The 17354-nt window shown below is 48.8% G+C and overlaps 1 protein-coding gene across 1 annotated transcript in view; it reads right to left on the bottom strand.

Moving 5' to 3' along the window:
* Window positions 1–11698, bottom strand: part of EPAS1 (endothelial PAS domain protein 1) — an 84171-nt gene extending 72473 nt beyond the window's left edge. Inside the window, exon 1 of the mRNA XM_024552855.4 lies at window positions 11132–11698. Within this exon, the coding sequence (XP_024408623.3) occupies window positions 11132–11157 (26 nt within the window). The 5' untranslated portion in view covers window positions 11158–11698. The remainder of the gene's footprint in view (window positions 1–11131) is intronic.
* Between the last annotated feature and the right edge of the window lie 5656 nt (window positions 11699–17354).

Here is a 17354-nt window from a genome sequence, read left to right as displayed (position 1 = left end):
CTTGTTTGACACAAGCTGCTCCGCCCAACTGGAATGCCCCAAACCCACCTGTCTATCAAAGTTCCACCTAATCTTCAAGAGCTAGATCTCAATGCTCCTCCATTAAGCCTTCCTCGATCTGCGCTGATCTGTTCACAACACACAAGATCTATTTACCCTTACTCACTCTCACTTAATTACCGCCAGTCTTCCATTGTTTGCTTAATGTTTTATCTCAGATAGTTTCCACTGCTTAGCGAGATAACAACATCCTAAAGGTGGACCTGGGGCATCCACTAACAAAACCATCTTGCAATGTTTTATGAAAATAATATTTTAGGAACTTCTTGACTCTCCAACTAGACTAGAAGCCTCCTGAGGGCAGAGGGTCCATCTAATGCCTCTTTGTAACCACACTGCACGGCGTGGCACCTGAACTTGGTAGGTAACCCACAAACACTGACACACACTGATGGTGCCAGTATCTCCACACACACACTACATGCATGGTGGGTGACCAAAGAGGGTGGGTAAACTGGTGTGAGTGAAGGTTTCTGCCAGGCCTCTAACCCTCTGCTAAGCTCCCAAAGTTCCTGACATAGAACTACTGAGTCTACTACACACAATTACTGGGCCTCTGTTCTGGGTGCTGGGGGGAGAAAAAGAAAAAGATGACTATGTTCCTGCTCTTGAAGGGCTTACCACCTAAGCAGTAATCAGGGACAGATGCGCGCACACACACACACACACTCTCTCTCTCAACAAAAGCGAGTTGTAGGAGCCTCATCCAAATAATGAAATGCAGACCAAAGGCCATATAAACACAGCGGTACCCCAAGTGCTGCTAATCAGGGAGGGCACCCCAGGGAAGACGATTTCTGAGTGAGAGCTGGGACTCTCCTGCTCACACCTTCCTGCCTGGCTTTTTACACTCTGAGAGGAAGCTGCGTGCTTTGTCTGGCTGCTCCTTGCCTTGGTGTACGGGGCATTCCTGACATGAAGCTCTGACATGATACCAGCCTGATGTTTGACTTTGGGCAAAATTATTTATCAACTAGACCTGCCTCTGGGCCTCCTGATTTTTCTTTTCAATGCAAAAATGAGTGAAGGGCTCAAATCTACATGAGTGAAAACAGCAGAACCCAAGACGCAGGATTTCCCCAAACCCAAAGCAATTCTATGACTTTTTTAAATTGTGATTTTAGGGACTCATGATATGCACCGAATTACAGGACACATCAGCAAATTAGACACCCTTGCCCTTGAGCAACACGCGATCTTGTTGGAAAGACAAGAACACAGAAAATGTCATTAGATAACAAGGAAATATAATCAGGCAGGCTCTTTGGCAAACAGAACCAAGAGTCAGAAACAAGTGGAGGGGGAGGTGCCAGCGTGGGAATTACTACAGAAAGGTTGTAGGAACTGGGGGACTTGGGCTCACACGAGGAGAGCGGGAGATATTTGGGTAGAAATCGAGGAAAGGAGCATCCCCGATGCAGGGACTGGGGTGAGGGAGCAGAGGGGGAACGAGTCCCGTGACACAGGGCGAAGAAGCCTTGGGGCAGAGGGAGGAGGTCAGCATAGCTGGAGCTCAGGAGGCATGCTGGGTGCTGGTGAAGTGGATACAAGAGCTGGGCCGGGGCCCCTTATTGTCAGTGAGATGCATTCCCACTGCCCTGTAGGCTGCCCTTGGGAAGAAAACTGGACCAAGGGTCCATGTGTTCATTCAGGCTCTGAGTGTGCCAGCTAATCCTTGGTGATCTCTAAGAGAAACACTCAAATCCACAAAAGACACCCCTTCCCCACCATGAAGACTCTTGTGCTCTGAGGACATGACAACCCTGCCTAAAATAGGACTAAAACAGAGCTGGTCTCAGCACCAGCTAAAACTCTTCTGAGAGGCTAGAAAGCTATTTTAGCCACCAGAATGCTTCCTAGTTGTCAGATAGCAGGCAAATGCACAGGCCACTAATGTCCATGAAGCGCCAGAAGACTCCAGAGACTGGGGAGGCCACAGAATGGACTAGGGTTACCCCCCACTTCTTGACCATCCCAAAGGGCCTCACCAAATGGAAGGGGCATGCCAGGTTAGCCAGAACGTCTAGAGTGAAGGCAAGAAAGCCAAAAAACTGGGAGGGACCGCGACCGGCTCCCACGCCCCTCCCACCATTAATTCCTCTAAGTCCCTGGTATAGAATAAAAGACAGACTCCTGCTGCATGGTGATATGGTTACATTTATAGAAGCTCTCTTGTCACCAGTGAAATGTGACCTTCATACTTTTCTTATCTTAATATCTGGGTAAACATCTGTTGTGCAAGCACACAAATAAAGGTTCTAAAGGTGAAATGCGGTGTGTCCGGTAACACCACACTGCTCCAAGCCCAGGCACCAGAAAGTCCTTTTGGCACTGCAGATGACTTCTCCCCCCCTTACCCTGGCACCAAAATTAGCCTCGCCAACCTCAGCCAACGCTGGGGTGAATGCTGCCATTCTAAAATAGCATCTGGGAACTCTTGGAAGCACAGGAGAGAACTACAAGGGTACAGTGATTTGCAGACAATTCCTGCAGAAAGCAACTTCACAGGAGTGCTTTGCAAACCAAATAAAGTGAAGTGGGCATTATCAAGATGCCTTCCAGAATCTTTGTAAAGTAAGTGATACCCTTCTAACTCCCTGAGTCCCCCACGTGGCACATTTTATGCATCCTATTTTACACCATTAAACAAGATTGTTTTCATTCAGAAAAATAATGTAGACGTCATATGTTCATAAGAGATGTTCACCAGATGGCCTGTGCTTTAACTCAAAATTTCACTTTACTCACTTGCGCAGTCCTGTTATTTCCAGAATACGCTCTAAAAATATCATGAAGCATAGTGTGTACCATCTCCCCATATATTTGATAATCCAGAATTGATTTTTAAGAGTTTGTTTGGAAATCCAAAGAATGAGTTCTCAAACAGTCCCTCACAAGCATAATTTTTTGTTGTCTGCACACAGAATCCATAAACAGAGCCGGCACCAATGCTGTGTGCCTACAGCCACTCTTTCTGCAACAGTGTATGACGTACTTTTCCAGGACAGTGTTTCTCAATACTCCAAAGTGCTTCAGCAACAGGAAGTCGTAAAGGTAGGAAGGAGGCCTGTAAATATTTGCCGTAATTACTCATTAGTAATGAGAATAGTTAGTATTAAAGTTTGAGTCATCCGCTTTGTGCTCCGGCCTCCTCATTACCTTGTCACCGGGGCCCAAGGTAATACACGGGGGCCTCGCCTCGCCAGGGATGTAAGAATCCAATTCTACGTTTCATGGCAGATGGCGTGGTTTGCCTCTTTCAGCAGCTCAATTTCCCAAATATTAGGAAAATGTGCTGCCCTTCCTTCCCTCTGCCCCCTACGCAGAGACAGTCAAGATACATCTTATACAAAGTAGTGACAATATGAATATTACTTTATGAAGAGTAAAGCTTGCATATTTGTTAATATAAACAACATCAAGAGACACAGAGAGTACCATCTGGCTAGGCACAGTGATTTAAATGATTACTCCCCCAGAATAACCATACACTTTCATTCATGCATTTTTAAAAAATCCTTACTCAAGGACATTTTTCATGGCCTTTAGGGAGAGGAAGGGAGAGGGAAACATCAATGCAAGAGAGAAGCATTGGTTGGTTGCCTCGGACTGGGGATTGTATGCTCCCGCACCCGGGACTGAACCCACAACTTAGGCTTGTGCTCTGACCGGGAATCAAACCAGCAGCCCTACAATTATGGGACGATGCTCCAACCCACTGAGCCACACCGGCCAGGGCTCACTGATGTATTTTAGAATTTAGAAAATGCTCCTGCACCGTCTCAAATTGAGCCCATGTCCTCTTACTCATAGCAAACTAACTCCCCACGGTCCCAGGTTACAAGCAGAGCACTTCAGGCTGAAAATGAGACCAAAGGAATTCGGTCAACTCTATGAAGTTATTATAGAGTTGATTAATCTCTATAAAGACTAAAACGTTAGCTGTACCCACAGCATTTATGGGCAGTGGGGGTTAACCTTCAGCAGCACACTCATGAGTGAAATGTAACAAGTCATTGTCCCAGTTGTGTTTTATCCCACGGCCTAAGACAACAAAATCCCTGTTAGGATTTCTAGCACCGACCTCTCAGGTTTGAATTTTTCACTGGAGGGCGCCGCGGTGAGGAGGTGCACTGGAGGGGACTTGCGGGAGGAGTGTAAGAAGAGTTTTAACAATCCACTCCCGTGGCTTTGTAGAATTGGGGAAATGTCAGGTGGGTGAATGGTGAATAAATGTATGTATATTTTTAATGGGATAATTTTCCTTATCGACAAACCACCCTTTCTGAAATATCTTTCCAAGTGTGAAAAGGAACTGTCTCCCAGAGTCATTATCTTGCACAGAAGTTACTTGTAACTTTAAAGCTGAAGAATTTTTCCATTTAAGGGGAAGGGGAGGGGTGCGCCTCCTGGGAACGTGTGTTGCTTCTGGTAGTCATGCGATGCAATGAGAATTTGGCTGACGTGCAAGTGGCCCCTAGAAACAGCCTCAGGCAGTCAAGCAAACCAGTATTTCTTGAGAAATTAGGGGGAAAAAAACAAAAGCAAGGCCTCTTAGAAGTAAGTAGATAAGGTCCCTTCTGCACCTATTTCCTCAGCACCAGAGATTTTCAATCCCCGACCACTCTTCTTGACTTCTTGCTTGCAGGTCAGTTCTGTGGCTTCCAGTAGCAGGACCAGAGAGCTGGCAGCAAATTACACCCAACGTCTCCTTGAAAGTCACAGAGCTGTGAATGGCATGCACCCGTGCATGACTGTCACACATGCAGTGATGTGCAGTTGCCACCGTGGCTCGCCTCTCTCTCAGCATGTCCCATGCGTCAGTGCAATTGCTTTACAGCACAGCGGCAACTCAAGAGGACTTCTAGGTGCCCCGTGCAGAGGTCAGCGGCATGATGACTGTGAATGCTCAGGGCTCGTGAGAACAAGGGTTCTATAAAAATGCGACATTATTATTGCAACGATCATAGCTATTCTTTATTCCCCCATCCATTCTTTCCTTCCTGTGCTTGAAATTTCAAAAGATCAAAAGAGTCAGAGGAAGTCTTGTGCATCTTGATTTGGAGATGGTCCTTCAGAAGCCACAGAGGAAGACTTCTAACAGGTTCTTCTGCACAATGGAGTCCAAAGGCTAAAGTAATTATTGAAGTCTTGCCACCAGTTAAGGGTGGGAGGTGGAAAGCTTTGAACTTCTTAAGGGCACGAAAGAACCACCTCCTGCCAGAGCTGAGGAGAACCCACAAAAATGAAGAATTTCCAGGACTGCCAAGTCCACCCTTCAGATCTTCAACCCCTGTCTGAGTGCCAGGTTCATACAAGTGACGAGTCACAAAAAGGAAAGTAATTATAATAATTATAAATCCAACAACAAAAGCACTTATCATTTATGGAGTACTTACCACGAGTCAGGAATGGTAGTAAACACTTTATAGATCTCTTGGAGCAGGTAAGGCAGTACGCATCCCTCGTGAAGAGAATAGCCTCTGGAGACATGTTGCCCTGTCCAAATCCTAGCTCCGCCCATGCTCCCTGTTTGAACTTTGGCACTTCACCTTTCTATACTGCAGTTTTCCCATTAGTGAAAAGGGGGATAATAACAAGGTCTATCTCACAGGGTTGTTATTAGGATGGAAAGAATTGACCCATGTAAAGTTCTAAGGACAGTGTCTATACAAATAAAACTGAGTGTTCTGATTTTTTCTGTTTGGTCCTGTAGCATATATGATTTCTACTGGGACACACGCGTGCATTCCTAGTGCATAAAATGACCTCCAAATGACCACAGGGCTCTCAGTTCCCCTTCCTTCCATGACCGAGGGCAGACATGGGTGCAGGGAAGGGCAAGTTGTACCACAGAATCTTTGCTGGATGCACATACCGACCCCAAGCCCATCTCTAAGACATTGAGAGACACGGGTGGTAAAACATCGGAACCGTTTTGGACTCAAACAGAAAGACACTGAACTGCAAGGCAGTCACCGAGCCAGACGTCTAAGTGCCAGAGCCTGCCTTTTCCAGATCACAGAACCTTTGAAAGGCTATTGACAGCTGAGCGGACTTCCCTCAGGAAAAAGAAATGCTCATACACATAATACTTTGCATGGAGTTTCAAAGGCCCACAGACCATCCTCTGAAACCCATTCACAAAGTCCAATTCAGGAAGCTCCCTCTCCCTTGGCCTCTCTGGAGTCATAGCTGCCTCCACTGTTATCCTCAGTGGGAACAGATCCCTCTGGGCCCTTCTCGAGCCTTATCCCTCCTGGAGCCTTCCTAAAGCTTCCCTCTGTGCCCAAAGCAAATGTGTAGAGAACAGCAAACATTCATTGCTGAGGGCCTTTCTGACTACGGTGTCGAAGTACACGGCAGGGAATACTCTTGACCCCTCCACTTTTTCTTCACTCTCATTAGCCCCAACACTGACTACGGGAATGTGACCTGAATCAGAGCCAGTTTATGCTGGTGGTCAGCACCTACCCTGGGCGATTCCAGGGAAAACTATGAACCAAATCTCCTACCTCCAAACACGCACAATACTTTTTAATAACTGTGTGCATTTTTGTGTGTGGTTACTACTGCCTGAAATGCTACTGAGAGCTTCTTATCTTTGGCTTCAAAATATTTGATCCTAACAGAAAAGTCATTTGTAAGCTGCCAGCTAGCTGCTCTGTTAGGGAAACTTCCTTGTGTGTCTTCCCCACTCCCCCTACCAAACTAAGGAATTTGAAGACAAGGACCATAGTTTCCTCTTCAGGATCTTATCCAGAGTGAGAGTGGGTGTCCAATACATATTTGTTATCTTACTGAGTTACACTATGGTGTGAACGGCAGAGCTGGTTTTGGTCATGAGGACAGACTGCATAGTACTGGACAGGGTGGGGGCCTGGGGGCGCAGGGAACAAACTTTGCTAAGCTTACATTACTGGAAAACGCCCTACCTGTTATGAACTATCAGTGATGGTCAGTACTAAAAGCAAAAGAGAAGCTTCATTAGTTAAAAACTAAAAGTTGGTATGGAATGGAACTGCGGAAAATACAAAAAAGCAAGTACTACCGGATTGGTTTCCGGAGAAGTAGAAAAATCTTGAGATAATTAGTGACAGCAAGTATCTGCAAACATATTGGGCTGACGTCCTGGAGCACTAAGATGATCTAATTGGTTTCTTCTACTTGTAAACATTTTATACAATGATTCCTAGAAAGTGGAGGATCACCGGATGCGTGTGTGCGCACACACAGAGATTGATAGGGTTACATTCAAAGGACTCAAACAGTTACAGTCTCATGGCTTCCCCCCTGGGGAAACCGCCACCTAACTCAATGTGGGGATCAGTCTAATGAATGTCTGGATGTCTCCTCTGACAGGGAGTTCTCTCCTTCACAAAGCAATCGGCTCCACTGGGGAACAGCCCTTGCACTGGTTTTGTTTACTGAGGTCCACATATAAGTGAAGTTTTTCCTAAGTGAAATACAGGGAGAGCACGAAAGCAATGAATTTGTCCTTTCCAAAGTTTACAGATGCCGAGACCGGCACCAACTCTACTTTTTTTTTCTTTTTTGCAAAAAGCAATTAGAATCACTCCTGGTGCAGCCTGAAATCTTTTATAATCTAGAAAAGCAAGTCTCCTTTCTATAAGGTTCAGTGCTTGGGGCGGGGGTGAGGGGCACTGCCTGCGATCCGGGACTGGAGACACTCTTTTGCCAACGATAGGGAAATACATACTTAATTGGAAGTAATGAACCAGAGTTCTGATTCTTACCAGTGCTAACTTTCCTTGTGGCTGGAGATCATTTAATCTCTCTGGGCCTCAGTTTCCTGATCCAGAAAGGGAAACATTTGACTAGATGATTTCCACAGCCCTTATAAAATAATGCTAAGCTCCCATCAGCAACAGTGAAAAAACCTGTAGCCATGCCATTTTTCCGAACTTCATGAAAGCTGTATGAATTAAATTAAATACCTGAAACTCTAATGTGTTACATCAGTTCCTTATCCCTGAATTCTGGTAGTGCAACAGAGGAAGACATCAAATGTTGAAGGAATATTTATAGAAAATATACATACGTTGAGAAAAACTGTTCGCTATATTTCTGTCTTCAGTATTGGGAAAAGATGGACTTGGGTTTATTTAGCAGAGGAACAACTATGTCCAGCTGGCAGGGGGAGGAAGAGATAGTTTGAGAACTTCTGATCCAGAGGTCTCTGACCCCTTCCACCAATGCTCCCACACTAAGTGATATAAGCCTTTGTTGGAGAAGGTATTCTAAGCTGGGTCTGGCTTTGGGAATGGACTTTGAGCCCTGATTATCCACTGGAACCACTTTCCAATCTCTGTGTACCTAAAAACTTCCAGACTCTTTACTCTCCCAGGAAGGGAACTCAGAAATTGTCTTATCAGGAGGTTAGCCACCCAGACACTTTCCATCTCTTCACTGAGCCAGGAACCTTGACTAATGAGGCCTCCCCCTCACTCCTGACAGATCAGTGCAGAAAGGCGAGTGCAGCTCTCTTACCAAGCATCAGTTTCTGACCATCTCTGATATCACTGGGAATGCCCACTACCACCCAATGAGTGTACTTTGGTACCTTCTATCAAGGCCGGCCGGCCACCCGCCGGCCAGCCAGCCAACTCTTAGAAAGCAAACTAGTATTAAACGTTAACATATCTATCAACACATGAACATTTTGGAACAAAATGAACCTGCCCACTTCTTAAAGGGCTGTTAGAAAGAACAATGCAAGTATCATTCATCTTGAATTTGGGGAAAGAAACATCTCTGCTGAACCATAAAGATCAAAACTCTTCCAAACCCATGATGTACAGAATCATCACCCCAGAGGCCCCTCCGCGGGTAGCACACTGCACTTGGGAGGCGCTGCAGGAAAGCTAAGGACATCCACTTACACGTTACACTAATTTCCAATGTACTGGGTCACATATTTTCATTACACCTTTGTCCTGCAGGGAGCCTGCAGCCAGCAAACAGAGCCAGGCACAAAAAGTAAACATGTTTCTAAACAATTAGCCCAACAGGAATTGGACAACCGTTCAAGGGACTCTGGATAGTGAGGGACACGCTGTTTGCTTTGCCAGACTGCGACAGAAAAATAAAGGCAATCACAAAGGGCAGTCACACTGGGTGCCGTAGCGCCCATATTGGCCTGCTAGGCAACTCACAGACAATCCTGGCAATGGCTCTTAAAATCAGCAGCTCTCACGAATAATTAGGAGTCTGATTACCCCACTTTGTTTTTCTTGCTCCTCTTCAGGCTCCCGCTATCTCTAAGGAAGGAGACACGACAGCTAGGTATGTCCAGAAAAGGTGTCCCCTGTTCCCCAGTTTCTTGCGCCCGATTAATAGCACAGAGTCAGCGCTGAGCCCCTGGGGAAGCTACACTTCACACATCTGTCAAGTTTCCTGCGGTTGTGACACTCGCCAACAGGCATCGGAGTTGTGGATGTGCGTTAAGGGACTGACTATAACATTTTTTTTTATTGTCCTGTCCTTCTTATTGGTATTATGATGCAGGCTACATTGGTTTTATAAAACGCGTTGGAATCTTAAACTCTCCTCCCCGCTTCGCTGCCCTTAAAGACACGGGACTCCCCAGCTGCGAGGTCCCGAGGGTGGCCGGGCCGAGGCTCCCTCACCGTCTCAGGCCTGGGGGTGCCACAGTGTCGCGGGAGGGGGAGTTGCGGTCCGGAAGAGGTAGCCAGGCTCCCCACCCCCGCCCCCATTCCAGCGATCAAAGAGTGAAGGGACCGCGAGCTAGGCGAGAACCGGCGCTTTTCTCTTCCTTTTATCAAACCCTTATCGGTGCCCCGTGGTGAGAACCGCCGTCTTCGACGACAGGATACACGGTTTCTGGCACCAATCTCGCCATGGAAGTCAGAACAAGAGCAAATCAACACAAGCACGGAGCTCTTCAGGGCCCCGGCTCAAGGCCAGTCACCCCCTCCTTCGTGTCTGGGTCCCCCATCCCTTCACCTCCTCACGGCCGCCCAGCCGCTGATCTCCAGACGCCCAGGCCATTCAGCCAGCTGTGCGTACGATTCCAGCCCCCCAACCCAAGCCCTGCCAAGCCGCCGCCGCCGAGCGCGGGGCTGAAAGTCCCAGCCCGCTGGGCAGCACCGCTGGAGACCGCAGAAGTGAGAGGCAGGCGGCGAGCCGCGCACGGTTGCGGGAAGCGAAGCCGCTTCTACTTCTGCGCGGCCGCCCGGTGCACTCTCACCCTCGCGGGGAGAGGGCCAGGCGGGGAGCGGCCGGGAGGGGGCGGGAGGGCAGTGAGAATTGGCCGGAGTCGCCTCTCACCCAGTGCCTAGAGGCTCCCGAGGGCAGGCAGCAGCAGGCAGCTCGCGGCTGCCCTTCTCTGTCCTCTTGGGAGAGAAACACCAGGATCTGCCGGGAGCGCCCGGTGTCGCCATCACCTCGCACACACCAAGACAACTGCCCCCGCGACGAAGCCCGGTCCACTACCCTCTCTCTCCCGCGGAGTCAAGGTGCGGGCCCATGACGGTGGTTTCTCCAAGTTCCAGTGGGATCTGGGGACTCGGGTTGGGGCCCTTGGCTGCGTCCTGGCCCCTCCGCGCGGTCGCGTCTTAGGGCCGCGCTCCACCTCCGATCCCTTGCCAATTTGGGGCGCAGAGGACATAGCAACTCACTTGGATGAATGCTACACCGCTAACGAGAATTAAAGTCGAAAGTTGACCTGAGTTAAATCAACCAAAAAACATTTCAACCCGCGGGCGCCGGAGTTTCAGGCGGGGGCGATTTTGGAAGATACCGCGGGAGCACCTCCGACCTGCAGGGCCATCTCCCTCGGCCTCCTGGCCTCTTGCACGCTCAGATCCCCGACTCCTTCGGGCCACAGAGCTCTCCCCTGTGAAGCCGCAGTACCGCGTCCCCAGACGGAGCACCTGGTTTCCTCCTCCCCCCAAAACCCTACCAAATTCACCGTCGGACCTCAAAGACCTCTCTACACTCCTCTCCCAGCCGCTCCGGCCGCGTCGGTCCCGCGAAGCCCGGGCACCCCCTCGGATGAGCTCCCTAGCAGGCTGGGACGCCCGTTTACCTTTTCTTCTCCTTGTCAGCTGTCATTGTCGCTGTGGCCCTTTGAGATGCCGAGCACTCGGGCTCCCCAGCCGGTGGGGCTGCAGCCGCTGCCTTCGCTGTGGCCCTGGCCCACTCCCTGAGGATCCGGTCGATGTTAAAGGTGCTCGCAAGCCTGAGAGCCCAACACAGGTGGAAGTTTGCGGACGGCTGGCTAGGTACAGGAGAAAGGGGTGGAGAAAGGTGACAGGGAGGAACCTGCACCGGGAGGCGGGGTCAGGGACAGGAGTGGGAGGAGGCTGTCAAATGCCAAAAGGAGGGCAGCGAGAAAGGGACCGAAGTTCCTTTTCTCCTCAAAACGTAGTCACTTTCTTGGGTGTTCAAAAAGAAAGAAATAAAGAGTAAGAAAAAGTGGCTCCAACAGAAGAGTATGGGGCCGGGCAGCGCGGCGGCTGAGATGACCATACAGTCTCAGGACACTGCCGAGGATTGTACGGCCGGCTCAGGAGAGCTGGGCGGGAGCGCAGCAAACGCCGGAGCAGCGCGGCAGGCGGTTCCCGAATGTCTGGTTCCCGGGGCGTCCTGCCCACTTTAAAAACTCCGGCGGCCCACGCAGGGGAGCGCACGAGGAGCGCGCGCGCGCCCCGAGGCCCCGCCCGCGCCGCGCCGCGAGCCCCGGGCAGCCCATTAGTCCCGGCCAATAAAGAGGCGCCGCTGCATCCCCGGCCCCGACCGCGGTCCGCCCCCTGCCCCGGCGCCCCGTTCCGCTGCGCCCGCCCTCTCTCTTCCCAATTGCGGTAGTTGTTTATGAGGTTGGCAGGTAGCAAGATGGGGCCCTGCGTCAGGCAGGCGCAGTTTATAGGGGCTAAGCGACAGTCATAAGTCCCTCTCTGGCAGTGCCCCTTTGTGCTGCTGTCTTCCCAACCCCGCTGCGTCCTTGGGACCGGGGCCAGACGGCGAGCGCAGAGGGTCCCGCGCACGGACGCGTTTGGTAGAGCCGCCGCGCGGTCCCTCGCCCTGTTGCGTAAACTCTAGGACCCACTCGGGATAATTTCGAGAGCCCCAGCGGCCGCGCTGCAAGCCAGGGTCATGGGGCTCTTCCCCAAACCGCCCCCACCTCCGCCACCCCCGGCAGAACGCCCTGCTTTGCGTTTTAGAAAAAGAGGGAAACCGATCACCTGCTCCTGTCGGGCCTGGGGGAAACAGTGCAGTGTTATTGTGATCGGGCTACTCCTGTTCTTTCCTTCCTTCAGCTGGCAAGTCGGTTGCTTGCGGGGATGAGCTCAAAAGTACACCGGTTTGGACAGAGGTGCGGGAGAGTAGGGGCTCTGAACTGTTTGGTTTGCCACACCCTGCTGCCAACACTTGGCCACTTGGCCACTTGGCCAGTTCAGGATTGGACAAGTGAGCCTGGCTTCCCAGTGTTATCTTGGGATAAGAGTTGACACCGTGCCGGCCAATCATGAGATCTCAGGCCTGCTTCAAGTGTCTCCAGGGTCCGATTGAAACCCTAGGAACGTGAAGGCTGCAAATGTTAGGTGTGGGGAGATCAGAAGTCTAAGGGTAAGTGATGAGAGCTCAGGGATTTTTTTTCCAGCTGTGCTTTAAATGCTTCCTTCAATCCGCACCCGCGCCTCTGCCCTGTGCTCAGCTACTCTCCCAAGAATCCCACCTCAGTCCCTACTAATCAGTAGATTACCATGATCCAGCAGGGATATCCCAGGAAGGGACCCGGAGGTGCTTCATCTTTGAAGCTCTGACAGGGCCCACAGGCTTCACCAGTGGGAGTGGAAGAGAAGGGCCAGGGAACTGGTCGTCCCTGGGGCCTGAGACTTTTCTGCACCTTCCCCCACTTAGCCTCACCGCATTTTATATTACAGTAATCTGCGTGATGAACCTCCCGGACTTTATGCTAAGTGATATAAGCCAGTCAGCAGAGGACAAAGACTGTAAGACTCCACTCGTGTGAAATATCTAAAGTAGTCTTTCATAGAAACAAAGTAGGAAGGTGGTTGCAGGACCTGGGGGCTGGGGGGACAGGTGAGCAGGGAAAAGGGTGGGAATAAGTATTCAACGGGTATAGAGTTTCAGTTTCGCAAGATGAAAAAGTTCTAGAGATCTGTTGCACAACAATGTGAGTATATTTAACTATTGAACTGCACAGTTAAAATTGGTTAAGATCGGAAATTTGATGCTAGGCATTTTTACCACAACACAAAAATATCACGAAAAAGTTTTACCCCAGCGGAATTTTGGCAGTATAGTTTTGTGTCACCACCAAAATACAAAATAAACATGAATTTTTCCCTTGCATATGGTAAGAGGGGCAGGGATATCTTTCAGGAGACTTTGGAAGGCACTGGAAAGCGGAATTAGGGAGAGATGAAAACACCTGTGAAGAATTGGAAACTTGGGCACATTTTCTCGTTTCCCCAGAGCCAATGAGCACTGTACACACAAACTTTAAAATCAGATGTCAGGCCTAACAGTCAAGGCATTCGAACAAGAACTGCAAATTTCTCTAGGGAGCCACTTCTTGTGGCTGCTGGGTTTCAGCAATGCAGTGGTTTCATGCTGGGCTTCTCCTGCCAGCCAATCCTAGTGGACACATACTTATCTCAATGAAGAATTCAACTTGGGAAGACACGGTTGGTTCTCCGGTAATCAACAATAAGCTTACTCATCTCACTTGGGACTGTAGTGGGGGAAGAAACGGGCTCTGTGATGGCTTCCAGGTGCCCAAAGCCAATCACTGCCAGAGCAAGGAGACGCCACTGAGTCCTGGACTGTGCTTGCAAGTCACAAAACAACACCTCCAACCCATAGAAGACATTTCAGCAGGGTTCCAGCTTATGAAATGAGCTTTTTAGATGTTAAAAAAAAGAAGAAAGGTAAAAGGTCACTGGAGAACATATCAACAATAATAGCTTCTTCCCCATGGCCAGCCTGCCCATCTTTCTAATTGGGATTTTGTCTTCTAAGTGAAAGGTCTCCAAGATAATATAAACAATTGGACAGATTTTTGTGGAAATCCCATTGCATAACTTTGAAGTCCGGGATTTTGGCAGTGTCTAGAGAGTCACCAAAAGCCTGTATAATTCCCAGAAGTATTGGACCTAGTCTTGCTTAGAGCAGAGCTGAGGAGGAGCCCAATGACCTCTTAAGATTTCGTCCAGGATTCAGTTCAACAAACTTTGCAGGAAGGAGTTGGGAGTATAAACCAGACAAAGGCTTGCAGCTAGAGTGTCCCATTTTACTTTTTAAAGCCCATAGAGAACTAAAGGAGAACCACTTTAAAAGATGATAGTGGGAAGAGCTGAATCCCAGGACTTGAGTGTCTCTAGAGACATTGATGTTTTGGCCACAGAGGGCAGCAGAGGGCACCGCTAAGCAAAGCTACCAGGCTGCTTAAAATGGGAATGAACTGCCTGTCTCCTAGCAAATCTCTCCATCTGCCTCCCAACTCTAGACGGGACTGCTGGGCGACAAAGGCTGTGGCCGCAGGGAAACACCCACTTGTTTTAACAAAAGACAAGACTGAGTCTCTAGCTTCCTCTCTCCCCTAGAGAGCACACCCTTAGGAGGATGGGACAGAGATGAGGAGTTAGTTTACAAACTTGCTAGAGAGCAGGCACCTGGGATGAAATGGGCAGGTGGAAGAAAGAGGGCCCCAGGAATCCCATTAATGTACAAATACGAGTGTCCAGGATGTGGTTGGAAATCAGGTTGGAATAGGTGAGATCTAACAGCAGATGAGATCTTGGAAGGCTGGGCTCTTTCTTCAGTGTTTTACGACTTTCAGTACACTGGAGCAGGAGAGGCTTCTGGGGTGAAAGAGAGGGCTGTCACTCTCAGCATCACGCCAGTCCCTGTACTAGTCCCGGTCCTACCACCTGTGTTATCTCCAGGATTACCCTCCTGGCCCTGGTCTGGCCATTTAGTTGCTTTTGGGATGGAGAGAGCAGGCAGGCTAGGGAGCAGAGGTGGAGGGAAGGGCAATCCTCCTCAGTTGAAACACTTTCGCTGAGTCACCCCTCCCCTTGCATGCTACTCCCTCTCAACAACTCTTAAACTGTGACCTCCCAAAATTTGTCCCCACACTCCCTGTCACTGAACTCCAGGACAGGAAACCATACCCCCTGGGTTTGGCTTCAGGGCAAAGCTGCGGGATATTTCACACAGACATATAGTGTGTCTACCGTTAAATGCTGTGACTTTTGATGTCAGAAATCCAGAATCTGTCATCTTTCAAAAAGAGTTCCGTGATTTTTTTGTTGATAAAAGGGTCAAGCTGTTTTTTTTTCTTCTGTCCCTACTGATAGGGTCCAGTTTTAAAGAACCACAGCTCTTCCCACCCCTCGAATCTGGATTATCAATAACATAGAAACTAATGTCTTTCATTTCTAGGTCTAGGGATGATATTTGGGTCCATGAAAGGTCTTGTGTGTTTATTATTCTATCTTCAGCTAATAGTGAAGGAGTCATCGGTCCCTGACCACCATGCTGTGCTGCTTCAGGGGAGCTAGAAGGCATCCATCTGCTGGAAAAGAGAGCCCGTGGTCCCCTTCCCTTCAGGAGGAAACAGTCCGGCTGTGTACACTACTTTTCCAAGATTATGACATAAACCCTCACTTTTTAAGGCTTCTGAAATCAATAAGCATTTTTAATGTAGTAATGGTTCCAAGATTATTTTTAAATTCATATATACAATTTATATATGCTCAATTTTTTAAAAAAATATAAAAATTGAGAGCAAAACCATATGCTGTGAATAATAGATGTTGTAAGAATTTGGTGGCAGTGGGTGGAAAGGAGGAGTGAGTGAATGGAAAAGCAGAAAAAGCGAGAGTCCCAGCCATGGGCACTGCCAGGACCCACAGAAGCCTCTCCTAGCCTGGCCCGTCGCCAGGTGGGTAGGTGACATCACTGAGGTGTTAGAGTACCTCACACGTGAGAGGGATGGCCAGTAGGCAGGACATACCAACCCCACCTTAGAGAGAAAAAGGCACAACAGAAATGAAGGTGCTACTGTCACTAAAAATGGTGACATTGGGCCTGGAGCCTAGATAACAAGAATGACACAGAGTGGGGGGGTCAGGGGTACCCTTCCCACTCCTGTAGTGGGGCTCTGGCCTATAACAAGTGTGAAAATGGGACTTTTCCCAGCTCAGTTTCAACGGAGGTCCCAAGACGTTAGGCTGCCCTTGGGGAAGGGGTGAGATCTTTGACTACAGCACTTGTGGGACCACGCCCTTCATTCCAGAAGGGTGATGTAGGCGGCACGACATGGTCTAGTGCAGCGCACGGTGTCTGCAGAACAGATGGGGTGTCCACAGGAGGAATGCCCATCTAGGATTTGGAAGGGGATCCTGTCCATGTAAGCTTCATCAAATAGATTTCGGCAGAAGAAGGTGGCAGTGCTGTTGGAGGTAGAAGCTGAGGGAGGATCACAAGTGGCCAGCAGAAGGGGGTCCTTCTGGAGCCACAGGGATGTTGCTGGAGGGGACTCACAAGGAAACATTCAAAGAATATTGAATAACAATGAAGAGAATAACCGCTGCCATGGCCAGGGAAAACCAAAGACAAATTACACCCATGTTAGGGAAAAACAAAAAAACCCCAAATAAACAAACAGAAACCCAATAGCAATAACAATAAAGACAACAAACCTTTCTTACTCCTAAAGTAGGCTATTAGGGGGATAGGAGCGGAGGTGCCAGGTGAGGAAATATGTTAAGGTCCTCAGTGCCTCGCAGGGCACCTGAGATGAAATGGTCCCTCAGTAAACGCTGACCAAATGAATGTGTGAGGGTATAAACAAATGAACAAATGAATGTATCTGTCAAGATCAAAGTTGCAGGTAACAGACATCACCTCTCCTCCTATCCACACAGGCTGCGGGAGGTCTGAGTTGGGGAAGACAGAGATTTAATTTGGGATGAAGCTTAGAGTTTTCATTATTACAATGGACTCAGGTTTTTATGAAGTATGAGCAAAGGAATGTCAATTTTTATTATTGAAGAGTGATTAGAAAATTCTTGGAACCCAAATTAGGTTTTATACAAAGTGGGAATGCAATAATCCATCAAGTAGTCTACTTAAATGTTTAATGGGAGAAAATAATAGTGTTGCTTTCTAATTATACTGTACAAACCCTACTTGTTCAACATAACTATTTTAGGGGTCTTTGGGCCCCTTCAAGTCTGTGCATGCAGATGATGTCAGAAGCCACAGCAATGCTGGTG

The sequence above is a fragment of the Desmodus rotundus genome, chromosome 5, assembly GCF_022682495.2.
Source record: "Desmodus rotundus isolate HL8 chromosome 5, HLdesRot8A.1, whole genome shotgun sequence".
Taxonomy (NCBI): Eukaryota; Metazoa; Chordata; class Mammalia; order Chiroptera; family Phyllostomidae; genus Desmodus; species Desmodus rotundus.
Note: the sequence above shows the minus strand (reverse complement) of the source record. Positions and strands in the feature narration are given on the sequence as shown.